At 45.1% G+C, this 20241-nt stretch overlaps 1 protein-coding gene across 1 annotated transcript; it reads right to left on the reverse strand.

Annotated features, from left to right (window-relative positions):
* Positions 1–3938: 3938 nt before the first annotated feature.
* Positions 3939–19749, reverse strand: TrpRS (Tryptophanyl-tRNA synthetase). The gene is made up of 8 exons (XM_077637094.1): positions 19350–19749; positions 18968–19076; positions 15710–15829; positions 13910–14092; positions 11835–12048; positions 8879–9052; positions 6334–6474; positions 3939–4295 (listed from the first exon to the last, which is right to left on the reverse strand). The coding sequence occupies exons 1-8, from the start codon at positions 19495–19497 to the stop codon at positions 4131–4133; spliced, it is 1254 nt and encodes a 417-aa protein (XP_077493220.1). The 5' UTR covers positions 19498–19749; the 3' UTR covers positions 3939–4130.
* Positions 19750–20241: the final 492 nt, after the last annotated feature.

Below are 20241 nucleotides of genomic sequence, written 5' to 3' on the forward strand. Positions count from 1 at the left end.
TCGAACATAAGGGTGTTCCAAAGAAGGCATTCGTACCCCAGTGCACGTTTAGGTAGTTCTTGTTTAGTAATTTTCCTTCAGTCATCGTCTACGCGTGTTCTGAAATCAGCTGCGTCCAGGACGGGAAACTTAAAGAAAGGCCGGGGCCGGAAGCTACTTCATGGCACGCGTGCTCATCCTCCACGCGGGAATCGCCTTTTCTCATCCTCACCTCACCACCTGTGCCCTTGTTCACCTTATATACTCACCCTAATACACTCTTACCCTCACGTCACCGACTGAATCCCTCATGAGGGGAGGGTGAGGACGCCCTCATGAGGGCCTGCCCTCGTGAGGGTGCCCATGTTAGAGTTCCTGTATATGCTCCCGCAGGGAACTGAGTTGCGCGAAGGTTTGCCATTTTGTTCCAAGCTCTGCGGGAAAGCTGCTTCTTGTGTGGCAGGAGCCTTACGAGAAGGCCGTTTAGAAGCACCGTTCCTCATCCCTGTGGGGGATTCACAATACCCCCTCAGTCGTATAACAAAGCAGACTGGGCTCAAGATGGGAAACCTCGGGCCCCATCCTCCTCCCTGTGGGGGCTTCACAATACCCCCTCAGTCGGATAACAAAGGAGTCTGTGCTCAGTATGGGAGCGGCTGTCCCCCTGGGCTCATGTGTTGGGCATGAACAGATATGGTTTGGAACAAAACACGTCAGCGTGATCACCGCTCCGCGAATAGTGTTACGAGCGGCGCGGGGAAAACAGTCGCGCAACTCTGCTCCCTGCGGGAGCATATACAGGAACACTGGCCCATGTCTGCTTGCAAAGCTCACGCGCAGCGGCGGCTTTTCACGCATGTTGTTCGACGCCCTGCCACCACTGGCGGCGGCTCTCGGTGCGGCTGCGACACCTATCCAGTGAAGTTCTGTGTCGTATCCAAAAGTGGCCTTACTTAATCCAAAAAATCCCATTTTGTGGACACTTTTTCCATTTGAGAGTATGGGAAAAGTCTGCTGTTTTCCTGCGTTATTTTATAGCTTTTTTTCAAAATTTTTCATGCGTTTCGTCAGCGTTACCAAATGCAAAACTGCAGGAATTTTCCAAGTACTACTTGGTGTTCATATATTGGCACTTTCTTTTCTGCACTCAAGCACGCATTGCAAGCATGGACTACCACTGAGGCAAGCTGGCTCTTATCTCAAAATAAGGGTGCGTTTAAAAATTAATAATTGCTGAAAATCCAGGTTTTAGCTTTGTTCAGTAACAATGCGCTTCTCAGTGGAAGCAAAGGAAACAAGAAGGTCACGTACAGGTTGGTATGTGGGGTTTAACATCTCAGGTGACAGGTACAAAAAGTATGATGGGGCAGCCTAAAAATAACGTAAACAATTAAGCCCCTGCCTGTGCCAATACGTATAACAGGCTTAGGTGACAGGTACAGTACGAGTCATACTTAAAGGGAACAAGGCAACGCGTCGCCCTACGCTTCGGCAAGCTCCAGCATCGCGCAGCCGCGGAAGCTGGTGCAGGCGCAGAGAACTCGAAAGGCGGAGCCTGAAGCACGTCATCTGCTTAGAAGATAGCACTAGCTCATCGTCTTGGAAGATTAGCTCTAGCTGCACAAGGGAAAACCATAAACGAGGCAGTACAGGGGGATATGGGCCGGGCATAGTTCGAAGCACGGGAAGCTCAGAGTAAAATACTATACGAAGAACGCCTGAGGAAATTTTAAGATAACAGGTGGGCAGCTGAGGTATTTAAATACCTATACAGAAAGAGCGTTGACTCAGAGTGACGGAAAAGAACTAGAAAGCTAACCAGTAAGTTTGCCAGGCACGAGGAAGGAGAAAGAAAGAGCATTGAACGACAGGTTAAAAACGCGGAAGGTAAAAATTAGATAGATTCATTGAAAAAGAAGCATAGTGTAGAACTATATCGATGCTGGAAATGGCAGATCAGGAAGGAAACGTTTTATGATAACTCGAGGCAGTGCCCTCCTCTTTGAAGCTAGGTCAGGATGTCTTAGAACTCGCAGCTACAAAAAGAAATTTAACGAAGATCACACATGTGTTGTGTGTGGTAAATCTGTAGAAACGATACAACACCTCATACTAAAATGCGATGGCATCCATCCCGATGTCGACGCTGGCACAGTCACTCTTCCTGAGGCCCTAGGGCTTAGAGATAACAGTGGTCATGTAAATAATTATGCGGTGGAAATTAGCAAAACGTGATTGGAAGATTGGTGGCTCAAAAGCAGAGAGGTGACATAAGGTTATAAGTGTAGGATTGAAAATGTAAAGAAAATTGCACAATTTTAGGCCAATTTATAACAGTTAAATAAAAATAAAGGCAAAAAAAACGAGCATGGCAGCAACTGCCACCACCCTGTTTCAAAGGGGAGGCTCCTATCTTCCATCCATTAGGGTGCCTTGATGTCCACTTCTCTCTCGTCTCCACTTTCAAGGTGGGGACACCCTTTGCTTCGTACCATCCGGCACCATTTCCCCCTCGCAGCAACATGTTGGGTCCCACGCGCCAGTCGCATACAGCGCGCTACGAGTGTGGCGTGCTTTGTATGCGGTTGCATGGCGACTGAAATAATGGAACTGAACTGGAAGTAGGACGTGCATAGTTTTCTCTCGTGGCAAAAATATTTTGGCACTTTCGAGTGTGTATTAGGCACTGTGCAGTCGCTCAGACTACCCGGCAATTGAAAAGTTATGACGGACTGCTGTGTTCCCCAGTCGCTGGCTGCACTGAAAAGGACAGCGATTATTTGGTCTTCTTTAGTAGTCTTAATTTAATTACCAGTGTGGCTGAATTCCGTAGAATTGTGCTGCATTTTGTCGTTCAAACGTAAGGACTGTTCACAAGGCCCCAAGTTTCTCGAGTATACCAGCAGCACGGAGGATGACCAGCAAAGTATAGCTATTTTTGCGTAGTTAACACCTGCTCTTCTAACATTCTCTGGAATCCCTTTGTCTTATTACAGCACCTTAGGAAGAGAATTCCACACAGTAATAATGGCATATTTCTCTTCCAAACGGTGGGTCGCCACATTTCTCTGGCGTAGACAGCTGAAGACACACCGCAACTCCGAGGACGGTTACTGGGGAACAAAGCAGGACTTTTTCAAAATATTCAGTACAGTCTTCAAGATGCTGGCGGCAATTCCTAATGCTGCAAGAAAGTACCAAAATCAGGTTGGCGGGCTTCTCCGCACAGCACTGCCAGAATTACCTAGAGTGACTTACCTGCATAACACCAAAGTCGCGCGGAAAATGGGGGTACGCCGCATTGAATGCTTCCACACACCCCCTCATTACAATCGACAGCAGCTGAACGGCATAGGAGGATAATGCAAGGCTGCAACCCTCCACGCCACTGCATCTTCAAAGGCGCTATCAGCAGATGCGGGATAGAAGCTTGTCCCACCACAGGCCGTTTGGATGGTGTTGCGAAGGATACCGCTAGCCATCAGAGTGGGCTTGGCTCATCACCAGGACTTTCGACATACTATTCGTTTTACAACCAAACATGCTCACATCAAGTAGAAATAGTGTGTATCTGTCAGGAAGATCTTCGAAAAAGTCTGATATGGCCAATAATTTGCTATTACATGCTGGACATGTCAACATTCTAACTGCTAGTTCCATTAAACAGAATCGCACAATGGAACGGACTACAACCTGCCAGTCATTTTTGGCATCGGTGGCTTCATATCAAATAGACAAGTCACTAATGCAGCTCACTAGATAAGACTTTTCATAGATGTGAACATTCCATAGGAGAAAAATCAAACATATTTTTGACACGTCAAATTCGTCTTAAAGAAGAAAGTGCTATCAATAATTCGACAATTACGTCTTTTCTGGTAAGCCGTTGACAAAAAAGGCAGTGCTAACATAAACTGTACCAAAGCACTTGGCCACAGAAATGAGCAAAGCTCGTTGGCATCACTCCACTGATTCTGTAATCCTTTTGAGTCAACAACTGAATCACCAAAACTCAATGCAATGAGAAAATACAGAGGCTTGCTGTGCTTTGGCATAAACATAGATTCGTTGAGTGTCTTCAATGCGATATGCGAATGCTCCCACATTTGATAAAAAAAATTAGGAGAATGTACAGCCTATGCTGAAGCATGTTACGTCGATCCCTTCAGATTCAGAGGCCTAGGAGTTGTGAACTTGGTGATGACGTCGTCGGTAACAGCCTTCCTGGCAGCTTGGTGGTCGGCGATGAGCTTCTGCAGAATGCCTATCAGCTCCTTCTTCAGGTAGCCCGTGAGCAACTCTCCGCTTGTGTAATCCTGGCAAGAAAAAAAATGAATAACTGTTATTAAATGTCTTTAGGATGTTGAGCAACGTCAGTGCTGGGGCACCTGAGTGAGGATATAGGAGTGACACGAACTTGAAAACATTACCTGATGCAGATGTGGTGCACCTATGTCATGTAGTGGTGTTATACCATTTGAACAATCTTAAGCAAATAGTAGCCAGACAAGCAAGCCCTCTTGGAGCATATCAGCTAGAAAGGACGTAGCGACCATCATGGTCACAGCACTCCGCCCATTATGTTGGAGAGCATAACAGAGCAGTCACACAGACTCTAAACTAAGGGGACGCTTCACTTCTCTGCAATAGCTGGCCTCACCACAGTGGTGCCTGCCATCGAGCCACACTCGGTTCCTTTTGGGAGGGGAAACTTGGAATTACATTGGTGACTTATTATTCGGACTTGACGGGACCCAAGAAATGGCCTGAATAACTGAACAGTCTTAAAAACCTGTGCACTTCTAAAAAAAATAATTTTTCTGCAAAAAAAAAGGCTTTAAAAATCGCGAAGTTTGCCATTTTCCCCATTCCAATTGCAAGGGATAATATTACATTATATTTGAGCCAGAGTCGCTTTCGTACTGTCCACACTGCCCCACGTCACGTCACACTGCCTCGCGTCACTGTGCGACACGGCCGCAGGTCACGCCATGAATGTGTAGCGATGCACGCACCACATGAAAGTTACAAAAAGTGGGATAGGGAACCCACAGAAAGAAACAGTGCCTCTACAAAAAAAAATCTCAGGTACGCTCAACCCACGGTTTTGTTTACAGGAATGGCACAAACTCAAAAACATGCTAGGAAAAGGAAAGCACTGCCCATAAAAGTTGCAACAAACTCAGAAACATTCCAGATGTGTTCAACGAAAAGTGCTGCCAGTAAAATTGACAGGAAACTCAAAAACATCTCGGGTATGTTCAAGAGATAGTTTGTCCCTTAAAAAATAGCACTAAACTGAAAATACCCAAGGTGCTTTCAAGGCAAAGTTGTGCCCATAAAAATGGCACTAAACTCAACAGCACAAACAGTGTGCTCAAGACAGGTCCATAAAAATGGCATGTAGGATGTGACACTGACTCTACACGCGACACAAAATAAGCTCCACAAAAAATAGCATTCATTACAGGTGTAAGAATGGCAATGGGACACGCAGGTGAAAAAGACAATTTTTGTTGAAAAATCGCATAGTTGTTTTTGCATATTTTATTACGGGCAAGCTCTTCTCTGTCATGTCCAACTATACCAGTGCCAACTTTACGGACATGAAATTATTAATACTTGCAGAGTAAACACGTCCAGTGACTAAAATAAGCATAACTGAGCTACCTTCATGAGGGCAACCAATTTAAAAAGCAGCATTTAGGAATCCTGCTTGGTTCAGATGCATCCTCCGGCAGTTTTGAACCTTGAAAAAAAATTCGAAACTAGCGTTTTTAAGCCCTCAGAAGCTGCATTGTCACTGTCTCTTTAAATCATGTGGGATGCCTTTCCTTTCGTTTAACATTTTCATGCAACCTGAGTGCTTGTGCATGACATTATTGCAGTTACTCTTGTCGCATCACAATGAAGTTCAGTATGGATATGCTTTACTACAGCAGAATGCAGGTATACTATTTTTATTGCAATTTATGACGGGCAATAGGAGTCAAATTTGTTACAACCACTGTAGTCCTACCTTAAACAGACATTGTAAAGAGTATTAACGTTTGAAAAGTTCAGAAATTTTACACATCACAAACTTTTTCTCGTTGCATAAAAAGAATCTTAGTGAGCGAAATTAGATATTTCTCAGAGCTGTCGTGTGCGTGTACTGGCCACAAATAGGTGCACAAAAACATCCCTACATTTCAAATGCAGACTTGCAAAAACTGAACCAAGCAAGGTAGGCAAAAGCCGAAAACAGATTTAAAAACAACTGACAAGCATCTCTGAACTGCGCAATTTTTAGTCGCCCGGCACAGATATCAACAAGAAAGCTTTGTGGCTAGCACGAAGCCGAGCACCACATACCTTGCGTATCTGCTCTAGCCTCTCATCATCGTCGAGGAAGAAGCGTAGGTACTGGTAAGATATGTCCACATCACAGTTGCCTCCCTTCTCCTTGTGCTCTTCAACGGTTGCACCACCTCCAGAGAAGGCATACTTGTTGATCTGCACAAAGACCAAGGGTAAAAAAAAAACGTGTTTGTGGGTGCACTGAATTGCATACAACAGTTGCACTGCAATTTCCGTAGCACCTAACAACGTTCTGTAAGTCGAACTAAGGCAGTGGTATAAAACCTGGCCTCACTTTCTTGTGGGGTGTACAGGCTGTCTCGATTATGCGAACAATGTGAACAGTTCGTGAACAAATGTGAACCAGTTGAGCTTCGTGTTACCACAGCAAAACATGCCATGCCATTTTTTCTAGCTTTGGGAGGCACAGTTCATAGTTCAGCACCTTAAATGTCAAGGGCCAGGTTTTTGGTTAGATCTGTCAGCCATTAATAGCTTAATAAATGATTTACAGGGGCGAGTTGTCAACTGCAGGCAGTAATGAGTACCTGTGGTCTGATGTACGCAATTAAAGAATGTATCCAATCTGTCCCCGGCTTGTTCCACTAAACAAAGCTTTGTGTTAGGATGGCTCTGTCAGCTCAATTTTGTAACAGGGATTTCACGCACAATGCAGCAAGAAACACGCTGCACCAGGTACATAATCTCTAATATATACAATACAACACGTTTTCTTTTATTTGTATTTGAATCATACCACGCTGCCTATTGTATTTTTTGGCGTGTTTTACCATCGGGAATCGGTTACAATCGATGATAGCCCTTGAAGAGAGAGCAACAGATCTGAGCAAGTTAGGGAAAAATGCGAGTTACTGACATCCTTGCCGAACTCAAGGAGAGGAAACTGCCACGGCCATAGCACATAATGAAAAGGCAAGACAACTGATGGTCCGTAAAGGCAACAAAGTGGCTTCCAAGTGTGGAAAACCTGTTCCCCCCCTCCGTTTCAACACGGCCAACCACGTTCGTCGTGCGTCAGGACAGCGCCGGCTGGGTGAGAAGGGAAGTCTCCCGCATGGGGGAAGCGGAAGAAGCGACAAGAACGCCACCTCGAAGGTTACACGGAACTCTGCGGAGCCGGTGCCAATGAGAGTCTCCTTGGGATCCGGCCAGTGTCACGAGCGGTTGCAGCCGTACGCTCTCGTCACCCTCCGCGGCAGGCGCACGGAGATCCGTCGTGCCTTGCCGCTGGACTTCTGGTTTCAGGCAGCAAAGTGAGCGCACAAAACGCGCGCTCTTGTCACCTTCCCCAGTAAACTCTCGGGGATGGCTTTGCCCCAAGAATGCGGTGCGCATGGGAAGGCCCCGCCGCCATTGTCGGCGCATACAAATGTTTGCCGCGATACCTACGAGTCGCGCCCCTGCCCCAGCCGGTAAGTCGGAAGTCCTTCTTACGTAGCCTTCTACTTCCGAGGAATGCTTTGTTGATGTTCTATAGCTAGCTGGCCCACTCTGTGTATTATTTGCAAGTGTAATAAATAGCATACGAGTGTTCACGCTTTGTCGTCCCTCCCATTGTTCCCTCGAGCACAAACCCCTCCGTAGTTAGCGATCGGGAACACTGCATCCGCGGAGTGGGAGTGCGGGACGGAAGGCGGTCCCCCATATCTCCACACTAGAGACAGTAAGCACAGCATGGAGCAGTAGAGTGTTAGGCGGGTGCATGAAATTGGGAGGCTTGTGGGGATAAGGTGGTCACAGCTGCCGCAGGGCAGGGTTGATTGGAGAGATATGGGAGAGGCCTTAGTCCTGCAGCAGACATAGCTGCACTGCTGCTGATGCTGAAAAGTTGTTTCTATTCAGCGCTATTTTTCCTGCGCGCAGCACTGAATGTCGGAGGCCGCCTTGTAATTACTGCTCCGGCGCCAACAAGACATTTTAGTATAGCATGCGGAGACATATTCCAAGTGTACACTTAAAGATATCATGGTTCGCAGTGCACCTGCACGAAATTCTATTTCAGAAGGAGCTGTAATGTAAGCTTGTGTTGCATATGCTGTTTTTCAGGTTTGGTGCAAGTGACTGGTGTGTACACGAGACAATGTTGTCAACACGGCAACACGCTCTGAAGTGGGGCTCCTCAATTCATAGTAAATTCATCATTTTTAATATTTTTTACAGAATAGTCCACTGACTAAATGGTGAATAGGGCTTTTGCTTTACCTTATCTCACCTATAACAAAATGGGTGAGTGATAAATCTGCCTATTCTTGAACTAGTTTGATGATTCCATGTAGCTCCTAGGCCTATTGAGAGATTACGGTTTGTTGATAAAAATCATTACGACACTATGCCTGCAGTTACCGTTGTGTCGGTGCTTGCACACTGAACCAAAACTGCGGATGTGACAAACAGCGTAGCATCCGACAAAATGCTTGCATTTAGCACAAGTAAACATGCATACACTATTCTAAAACTCTCTAAAATATCTGCCAATTGGCCATATGAGCCACAGACCAGGGTCACAAGATCACGTCCAGCACATCCTCTACTGGCTCACCTTGTTCTTGATCTGGGCAGGTGTGTCCGTAAGGAAGATGGATGAGTTTGGGTCGCTGGCACTCATCTTGCTCTGGGCCCCTTGCAGCGCTGGGAAGAACACAGAGTGCAGCAGTGCAGGCTTGGGGAAGCCCAGCTTGGGGGCCACGTCCCGGGTCATCCGGAAGTATGGGTCCTGTTCCCCAACGTCAAAGGGACAAAGTCAAGGAAGAACAGGCAGAGCCAAGAGCCAAGATTAATACAAATGACAATACAGCAAACACCTTCTGAAAAGAGTGATGCCAAACACTGGTGACACGAACGTTGGTGACACAACTCAGACTCCGTACTTTAGTTGATGTATGGCCAAACAGACAGGCAAGCAGCGGATGGGCGGACAAGCAAGCGGATGGATGGACAGGCAAGAGGGCGGACAAGCGGACAGATGGACAGGCAAGAGGGCAGGGGCAAGCGGAAGGATGGACAGGCAAGAGGATGGGAGGGCAAGCGGAGGGATGGACAGGCAAGAGAGAGCACGGGCAAGCGGAGGAATGGACAGGCAAGAGGATGAGAGGGCAAGGGGAAGAACGGACAGGCAAGAGAATGAGAGGGCAAGCGGACAGATGGACAGGCAAGAGGGCCCGTGGGCAAGCGCAAGTGGACCGACCACTTGCCGGATAGACCGGCAAGAGGGCAGAGGGGCAAGGGGAAGAATGTACGGGCAAGAGAGGGGACAGACAAGGCAAGCGGAAGAATGGACAGGCAAGAGAGTGGACAGAAAAGCGGACAGAGGACAGGCAAGAGGATGGAAGGGCAAGTGGAGGGATGGACAGACAAGAGGGCTGATGCGCAAGCGAAAGAAAGGACAGGCAAGACGATGGCAGGGCAAGCAGATGAATGGACAGGCAAGAGGGCAGGGGAGCAAGGGGACAAATGGACAGGCAAGAGGATGAGCAGGCAGGTGAAGGGATGGGCAGAGGTATGATAAATTTCGACTATCAAAAAATAACAAACCCTGTCCCTCAAATTGATGTCAACTTCTGAAAAAAAAAAGTGGATCCATTATGCGAGTAAATGCGGTATTTACCATGCAAACATGAACCCCAGAGTGAGTATCATGCACCCTGGTGCAGTACGCAACACCAGTAACAAAGAATGCCCAAACCAAACATTTGGTACCCCCTTTAACTCTTTTGCTACCACGCTATAGGCGACCGGGCCCATATGACCGATGTTTTGAAAAACACACTGAAAATTCATTTTGGCACTTGCAGACACGCTATGCCATCTAGGTTATATCTATAGAACCAAGTTCATAATTGCAGCCTTTGTTTTCAGTTTAGAACAAGAGGGGGTGCTGTGAAAAAAGAAACTTTGAACGGCTGCAGCAGTGTCAGCCGGCAAATATGGCGACCGCTTCGCCGCGTGCCCCTCGAAATCAAAATCCGACACCGAGCGCTTCGCCGGTTTCGGTTCCGGTTTTTGTGACGAAAGCAGCGACGATAAGTCAGACAACGATGTACAAATGTCGCATTTCGGTTCCGACAGCGAGACTTCGTCTCGGGGGCCTGGAACGTTGGCGTGCATTCACACTTAAGTTTTGTTTTCGTTCGCTCTGTGTTTTCTGCGGTGCATGCGGTTTGTAACTGAGGAGAGTGGTTTATTTTTGTACTTCAGGGCCTTCACAACATATGGCCAATACAGTTTGCCAAATGATCAAGGCTGCGTCGCGTTTTTAAACCGAGACGACAGCCAGGTGTCCGGCATGTCGGCGTATTGCTGCGAAGCAGCGTTCGGAGATTTGCTTGACCTCTCGACTTCTTCTTGATGTTCTTCGCAGTGGAGGTGATGAAGACTCTGTATGAAAACACTATGAAGTATGCTAGTATGAAGATTTTTTACAGGAAAACATATGCTAGGCATGACGGCTCATGGGAAGAGGTGAATCAGTTAGCCATGCTGAAGTCCATTGGAATGAATCATCATACACATGGGAATTGGGATCTGCCGCGACTATATCTCTCTTGGAATACAGGAATCATCTATTCTGGCCTTCAGCCATCAAATAACATCTACCGAAATCGGTTTTTCCTTTGCTTGTGTTGCTGCACGTAGCAGACCTGGAGGACTCAGTAGCGGCTGCATCTAATGGCAAGACGTGGAAAGTGTCCGGGCTTTTGAACCACATCAATGAAAGTTCATCGATCCTGATGTTCCAGAGCTTGCCCAAAACGCCAAATTTGGTCAGCTGGCTTTCAGGAAGCAGCTTATTCAACAAATCTTACAGTAGAGATGAAGTAGAAGTCCACACCCCCAATCCTCCCACACAATTCATTTATCACAAACCGAAAAAAAATGGAGAAAAGAAGGAACTGCAAGCTCTGCTATCAGAGAACAAAACATGAACAAAGATCAAACGTTATGTGCAGCACCTGTCAAGTCTACGTTTGATTCACATCTTCACGCCATTGCTTTTCACAGTGGCACCACAGTCATGACCGCTTACTTGACCGGCCGTGGAAAGTGCAATAACTTTTCCTCACAGCTGAAACTTGGAGGAATGACAGCTATAAACACGAGAAACAGTTTGCATATTCCAGTTTTCTTCTAATCAAGTTCGCGCTTGGTGCATCCGGTAATTTTTGTTTTTCTTTATAATTTTTTCGTGTTTTTAGACCAAGTACTTCAACTTACTTCAAGTACTTCAAGTACTTTTACACACACAACTCTGCTGTTTGCTTCAATCAGAAGTGTAACTAAAATAAGCTACAATTTCATGTGTTGCAATATGCACTGGGTTTGTTACTTGCGGAAAAAAAATTTCTTTCAGTACACTCCAAATCGTCCACACTTCCGCTGTATCGAAAGAGTTAGAACTATTTCGATCGATACCAGCTCAAATCCCAAATGCCACTCCTCCTTTCAGTAAACCCTGTTGGGAATTTGGCTGTATCACAGGGATTAGCGAAGGTGTGTACCTGGTCAATTCCACAAGGGATGAGGCAAGGGACACGGCTCCTCTCCCCAAAGATGAAGGGAAAGGAAGAACTGAGTGCCGGAGCAGCCTGGACCGCCGGGAAGCTGATCTTGCCCATGGAGTCGCTGTCACCGAAGCCAAAGATGCCCTTGACCTGGTTGAAGGTGACACTACGGCGGATCCTCACTATGTTCTTGTAGAATGCAGGACAGCTCCTAGAAGGTCGTCAAGAAGGAAACAGTAACTGTCTTCAAGTAGAACCAACAAGTTTCAACTAATCTACTGGCCGCGCTAACATATGTGGCCCAAACTACTCACAACAAAAGCACAAACTTTGCCCTGAATGGTGAATACCTTGCATTTGTAAGGAACATATAAAGGAGTTTAAATGCTAACCACGTTGGTGAAAGTAAAGTTATCTCGCATATCCAGACATGATTAACTAGTCGCATGTAAAATCTTTTGTAATTTGATTAAAAGCCTGGATATTATGCCGAGTCAAAACGAACCCTACCAGAACAGCAAGTTGGTGCCCAACTACAGTAGAACCTAGTTGACAAATTTCCAGTTTGTATGATTTCCCAGTTCATACACTCAAAATCACGAAGAATAATAATGTCCCACAGGGCAGCAAAATATTTTTCCGGTTAATACATTCCCGGATAATATGATTTGCCTGCAAGTAAGCTCATAACTTTCTCAAATTCTGATTGTACGATACGTTCAGCAACTAATTGAATGTACGCTGGCATGCAAGCAGGCCAAGCCTGGCGGCACGTGACATGAGCACAAGAGCAGAGGTCAGCTGCAAGACTGGTTTCTTAAAGGCAAAGTCAAAAATCAAAGCAATCTTTATTTTTTGAAAGTTCAAGGCAATATACAAAATATTTGGACTGATAGCCATGTGACAAGTAAACGATCCAATACAAAATATAATTTGACATGCAGCCGTAATGTGCGAAAAAACCACCTCAAAACTACTCGGAATAACACCCTGAGCAAATGATTCGAAGCCAAGTATTAGGCAGAAAAGAAACATACAATGATACAGAAAAGCACAAAATAAAAGCTCACGAAAAGTAGACAAACTGGAAAAAAAAGGAGATCAGGGCTCTTAATGAAGAACGAATTGCAACTCAGCTTGAAGTTATTTCCAAAAAAGGGATGACAACCTAAAAACCAAGCCAAACCCGGTGACAGGTAATGCAAATAGAACAGCATCACCAGTTACCTGCTAGAGTAGCTTCTCCGCAGCACAGAAGCGCAATAAGGCAAAGGATTCGAAAAACGCCACTGCGACAAGACCTTTCTCCAACATGAGCAGACTGGCCATCTCACAAAGTGTCAATAAATGCCTTCGTATTTCACTCCTGAGTCACATTTTTTTTTAATTTTAGCTGTTCAGGATGATATGTTTACCCAAATAATATGATTGCACCAGCATTTTCAAGAAAACACAGCGAGGTTCTGCTGCATATGACCCTACAATTACACCCACACCACTTTGCACAGTGTCTTGATAAATTGCCGTGTGCAGGAGATTTTCTTTGGAATGACAATTCATGCCAGCAGCTCCTCAGAAATTCAAAATTCACTAAGCCACCTCCTCAGAAATCTGTAAAGCACATGCTGGATTCAAATGAACCCATCAGGTCAGCAAGTGGACATTACCAACAATGACAGGGTTGCGATGTCGCCAAGGAAATTGACACCAAGAGCATGTCGACAGAAATCACGTTTTTTTTTTTCTCAACTCCTTCTCGGAAATATCTGCACAAACCACAAGAACACACACACGGCCTGCCGACTCTCTGTCACATATGGAAGTGCGTAAAATTTCTGCTGGGTTCTTTCGGCTTCTATTACAGTCCTCTATATCCCCGTAGTTTCCAGTAGCCTCCTTCAGTTTCCACTAGGTGCCTTTTGGTTAAAGACAGAATGATCACTAGAAAATTTAAAACACATTGTGCCTTAAATGTAATGAAAATGCTCACAAGCTGGTACAAGGGCTGAATTTTTTCGTCCATGTGATCGACTTCGAAGAAAAAAAAATAAAGGCATTCAGCTCAGACTCACCCCACAAATTGGAAATCAGAGAAGATGAACGTCTTGTCAGGATCAAAGCCACACGCAATGATGTCCCGCATGTTCTCGTGAGCCATCTTCTCCGCCTCTTCCACCGTCATGTCCTTCCACAGGAACTTCTCGTCGTCGGTCAGCTGGATGACCAGGGGAACGTTGAAGGTGTCTTGGAGCCACCTGCAAAGCATACAGCATTTTGTCAGTACTGAAGGGCCTTATAAATTCATTTTATATGTGTAACCGCGTTTTAGTGGCTATTCTGCACCATTTCGGGTCAGCCTGCTTCTCACCTAGCTGGCTGCAAAGCTCCTACCCTCAATCCCTCCTGCTATCCATCTTTTCTCGCCCAAAATGCACAAACACAAAAAAACATGCATACACTGGCCATCTAAAAAAAAACGGCCTCATTCTATTAATTACTACTGGCCGTATAGTGAAACAGTCGGCTGTAACAAATTACAGTATGGTCAGTAACAAAATAAGGTGGGCAAAAAAGGTGGAGGTTGAAGTATGAATGAGTTCATATGCTCAGGGAACCCAAAAAGTGTTCCAAGAAACTCAGTTCCAGAACCCCTGGATTATGGAAATGACAGCACACCTATCAGAAAGAAAGAACACCTCGTTTCTCTGCTTTGCTTAAAGGTGCTGCGCACTAAGGAAAGGGGCCCAAGACCCCTAAAAGTTACACTCGGGTGAAATTTAGCTCAGCCTTTTTTGATGCTGCTCAAAATTTGTTCAACAGTACAAGACGCTTTCATCGTTGAGAAATATGGAGTTAAAATTCGGAATACTTTTCGCCTCCATCGTAATTTCAACTTGAGATGTTGGCAGTGACATCAAAGATTATGTGATTGCTCCATTTTGCATTCCACATTTTATTTCCCATTTTCCTTGCATGATGAATTGCACTAGTTGTTGGATGTAAAGGTTTTTGAGTACACAATTCATCATCTTCTATTCTGTTCGGTAAAAAAAAAATGTACTAAATGGTACTCCAGCTTACTTGCAAAAAACAACTGGTGGTGGCGACATCTGCCCTTCATTTTTCACTTTCTCCTTGTTTGTAAGAGCTCTACTCCCAGTGAAATTAGCTCTTTGCCTTTAGAACGTGGTGCTCCATCAACCTGAGCCAATTTCATTACCTTTTAAGAGTCTTTGCGAGGAGTAATGGGTTGCGAACTATCAAGAGATTGCTGGCCAAACGCTGATAGCGTTTTTTTTTCCTCTCTCTCATTCTTTATCACATCAAATGAACCCAGCTCTTCACCGTGTTTAACAATGCTAACTTGTAAAAGGCTCCAAAAACTTGAACAGCAGGCCTAGTTTGTCAATCACCAGCAAGGCATGACATCCCGAATCACAAGCATGTCAAAGTCATAGCCTAGTACTCAAGTGAGGAAAACTGATAGGACTTGCCGACACTGTAAGCGTCTATGCTAAAAATTAAAGCAGTGTATTTTCACGCGTCCCCCTATCCTATGAGGCATGTCACAGTGAAGCATTCCGCATTACTTTTGACCAGCCTGGTACTCTGAATGTGTGCCAAAATCTCTTCACATGAGCATTTCAGCCTTCTTACTGGTGTCAGTAAATTAACAGCAAGCCAGGTACGAGTTGCCTCAATTCAAGCTCAGCCGCTGAATACCACGGCCAAGATGACATCGTTGTACATGAGTCAAAGGTGCAAGCACCAGACCTATGACACCTGCCTCCAAATGTCCAAATGTTGCAAGCAGAACCCTCGGCAAGTCTCTAACAGTCGTACCCAGTTTCTAGTTTGCAAACGCGACGTACTTGGTAAAGATGAATGGTATCAGGTGACCGACGTGCATGGCATCCGACGAGGGACCCCTCCCCGTGTACAGGTAGAATGGCTTTTTCTGCTCATAAGTGTTGAGGATCTCATTCAGCTCCCTGAAACCAAAAACAAATATTCAAGACTCTACATCTGTAGAAATACCAAAGCAAATATGTTTATTTACCATGTATAAATAAATACACAAAAAGACAGGAAAAAGCTACCCCTTGACAGTATATATATATAAGCCTAACAAAGGTTGAACCACCAGCAGAAACTGTTCGATTATACATATTGTTTACATACATACATATTGTTACATATTGATTATCCAGCAGTTTTGGTCAATGGTCCAACCTTTGCCTTAGTTCACAGGTAAATAGATGGAAAGATCCCACAAAAACCACTGGTGTAAGAACATAGCGGTCATTGTGCATACGTGCCAAGTTAAAAGCCACTTCAGCCAGTCCGGTATAAGCAGCCTTTCATACACAAGAAATAATTTGACAAATATAATTATCAGGCATCTTAGTTTGCCTTTATCTTTAATTTGTATGTAGTTTAAAGTAAACTGCCATGCATCCTCACGTCAGAAAAAAAAAAGGTTTCCACACCATCATTTTCTGTAACGTGGCACCTAGAATGTTACTGGTTGATGATTGGCCCATTCACAACATTCGCACCGACTATGCAGCGATGCGACCAATTTGTTGAAAGCCAGTCGCACTGGGTCTGTGATAACAGCACTGCACATTTCTGTTCTGCTGAAATCGCACTGCTCCCTAGCAAAAATCATGCAGCAAGCTTCTTTAGTGCTTTGAATCAAGTATCTTTTTTTTACCTGCAGAAACGCCCGCCCGAAGTTAAGAAATAATAATATCTGCTGAGGGGAAAATGCGGTGAAGGTTTCAGTGCCTGCTCAGGAAGTGCCGGGAAAAATATGATTTGAGGAAAGTGTAAGGAAAATGAATAAGAAGAGGTGGCCATCAAAGTTTTCAAGTGCTTGTACAGTAAAAACATGGGTATGTTGTGGAGGAAAAGGGCCAGGAAACTTACAACAGAATTTAGAGGCAAGAACAGGGAAAAGGAGGTGGCCATGCACACCAAAGGGGATGACCGTGAAATCAAGACTGCTAACAGGAGACGAAAAATGGAAACAAAGGAATCGCTGTGTATGACACTAATACAGAGCTGGAAAGAGCAAAATCTAGAGGGAAATGTTATACAGTCGAACCCGGATATATTGAATTATTGGGCATATCACACTCATCTGCGAATGTATAGGAAAGTCGCACAGTGTCCCGAACTCCCAATTTCGACGGTCATTCGATATGTCAAAACACACGCTGTGCCCCTGCAAGTGACGCTTCTCTGAACAGAGCTCATGAATCACTTTTCGCACGTGGAGACGGATCTTGGGCACCTGCTGGCAAGGTTAGTACTGTGAAACCACATGACGAGTTGCACTTGGGAAGTGCTTGAAGGTAGCCTGCGGTCTCTTGTACTCATTCCCCACGCCACACCACTCTCATGCGGTGAAGTCAACCAAACCTACTAAATTCTAGCGGCGGCACTTGGCTCGCGTGCTTGGCCCGCGTTGGTGCCAAAGACGCCGCGGCAACCAATTGTACTTTAATTCTAATGAGCCATTATTATATTTATAGCGTACTGGTAACAGGATTAGATGCCTTATGACAGGCAGTCGCTAGTTCCAAAGCACCGTACGCTGCAGGGTCAATGCGACACAAGTCATGCCCAGCAAAGCATGGCGAGCAGTGGGCTGCCAGGACGCTGACAGGCAGCACGTCACTGCAAGAAACATGCCACTTGTGTGGATGGAATGCGTTGTTACTTATAGTTTACGGATAAGCTTGTCTAATGTCATTTTTTATATATCGAATTATCAATATATCGAACCAATTCCCAATCCCCTTCAACTCGATACATACGGGTTCAACTGTACAACAATTCTAAAGGCAGTTTCCCTTATTTTTGAGGTCAGGTAAGGTTGCCTTTGAACAGGACAATATAGGGGTAAGCTTAAGCAAGGAGACGATAATAGTGTAGCCTTTGGAAGCAGTGCAGAAAACATGAAACATGCTCTGGTGAACTATGTCAAATAGGGTGTGGTCAGCCTTCCAGAAGCTCTGGGTTTCAGGGATAGCGAAAGCAAAACTAACAGATCAGCAGTAAAGATGACAATACTGGTGGTGTAATAGCTGAATGAAAAAATTGCACGAACTGTCACAGAAATCCAAACAATATAACCGAGAACATAGGAAGAAAATACTACCTTCGAATGGAAACGAACCACAATAGAAGTAAAAAAAATTGTCAGTTGAGGTTTAACAACCCAAAGCGACACATGGACTATGGGGACGCCTTAGTGGAGGGCTCCGGACTGATTTATATCACCTGGGATTCTTTAACGTGTATTGACATCATACAGCACACAGATGCTGACTAAAAGTTTAAGATAGTATGAAATAAATAAAACAGCCACCATTATTTACTAGGCAAGGTGCTGCTCTGCTCGCCACCATCCTGATCTAAAGGGGATACCAATAAAACTGATCCATCCATCCGCCAGATGGCGCCTGTTTCAACCCCATTTCAAAGGGGGCACTCTTACCATCCATCCACTTGGACAACATCCATAAGCCATCAGGCAAACAAAGGACGCGCTTTCAGTAACAACATGCAGGTCAAAACAACACGAACAGTGAATGGATAATAATCCAAGGTACGGCAACTAAACATGAAGCACTCTCATGCTTCTGGTTCATTCATATAAAAGGGACTATGCACTTGCTCATGGTCACCTTAATTCCTTCCCGGTGTGGAGTCAACACACTATCAAAGGGATAACTAAATTCCCATGACATCAAAGCAGAGCTGGAAGCTCTGATGGAATGGAAACATGATGGAATCGGGGTGCAGCCTTGGCACAAATTATTAATAGTGATAACTGTAACAATGTTGATGGAAACTATTGATGGATGGGGAAAAAGACACACTTGCTCGTTTCCTTTGTCCCATCTTAGCACTGTTCTTTTCCGTCAACATGCATCAGCGAGTAACAATGTAGTCAGTTAAAACGATTCCGAAAGCAATAGATCCTGAAAGCATAGTATCACACTCGAAAAACAACGAGTAGCTGTGTCAGTAGTACAAACTCAAAAGCTGCAGGAAGTTTCATAGAGTTCACAACAGCATTCACGTGATAAATGCGGCCAGACTAAACACACACTCACCTGTGAGAAAAGAAGACTCCCCTCCGAAGAAAGTGGTGAGCCTTTTTCCCTGTTAGGGCTTCAACCCTGTCCACGAGGTCTTGCGTCACTTTGGACGAACCGAACTTCACTGAAACGGAGCACGCCAGAATGACAAAACGTTAATCAAACGATGTGCGCGCACAATACACGACGACAGCGTCTTTACTTGATTTTTACCTACAGAACAGGGTGGAAACACCAAACAAAGAGGCTGAGCAAATGCTGAAAATGAATGAAATGGTGAGGGCGCAACGGACTACCACACGATCGACAGTGCTAGGCGACTATTTGCGCATGTAATAGACGTTTGACAGATGAAACACTTTAAACTTCATCACGAAAAACCACCAGGCCACCTCACCGATGAGCTTGTCGTAGTCGACGCCTGTCGCCGAAGCGCTAACCACGTTCCAAGGATTCACCACGTCTTCGTCGCCTCTTGAGACCTCCGCTTGATCGCCGCAGTCGTTCAAAGAAAGTTGGGCCATTTCGGCCATAGACGCCGACATCGCGGCCGGCAGTCTGTATGCTAATTGCACTCACGAGATCTGAGAGCGAACTTTCGGAAAGCGATCACTCGCTCGCACATGCACGCAAGCCGGCACAACGAATCGACGAATCGTCACTCACGTCACAGCTCGTGCGCTCATCCACGTTAACGACCACGCGCACCTAGTAGATGGAGAGACGGAACTTTCCCCGCCGTACATGCCCCGAAGCTTTTCTTCCACATCCTACCAATCCGGCTTCTTTCTTGAAGTAAATGCAGGAAGCTAACAAATTATTGGCTATCTAGAGGTGAACAGGCTAACCTTAAGCTATTAATTTTTTAGCTAAATTGACCAAAAAAATTTTATTTTTTTCCCCACAGGTAGCAGTACAACACATACATACAAATTAAGCGTGTTTGCACTACAACGTCAGGGTTTTTTAGGTAGTTCGAAAACTATAATTGCTATGATCGGGCACAAAATTGTTTATTTTTTAAATGCAAGCAAAACGGAAAACAGTGCAACCAACAGTTCGCTTTTCTCGAGAAAATTTCTGAGAAAGACCAGTTTCTATGCCTTCTAGACAATGCGTAAAACACATGGTAAAACCGAATTATATAGATGCGCGAATGAGTGCGAAAAAAGGACGTCAAAAACACGGCGTCAATGTGCTTCTCCTAGTCATAAGGAATGACACTATATAGTTAATGATGAAGTGAAGAGAAATTCAACGAGGGGCAAAAAGCACAAAAAGGCACATAT

The sequence above is a fragment of the Amblyomma americanum genome, chromosome 9 (assembly GCF_052857255.1).
Source record: "Amblyomma americanum isolate KBUSLIRL-KWMA chromosome 9, ASM5285725v1, whole genome shotgun sequence".
Taxonomy (NCBI): Eukaryota; Metazoa; Arthropoda; class Arachnida; order Ixodida; family Ixodidae; genus Amblyomma; species Amblyomma americanum.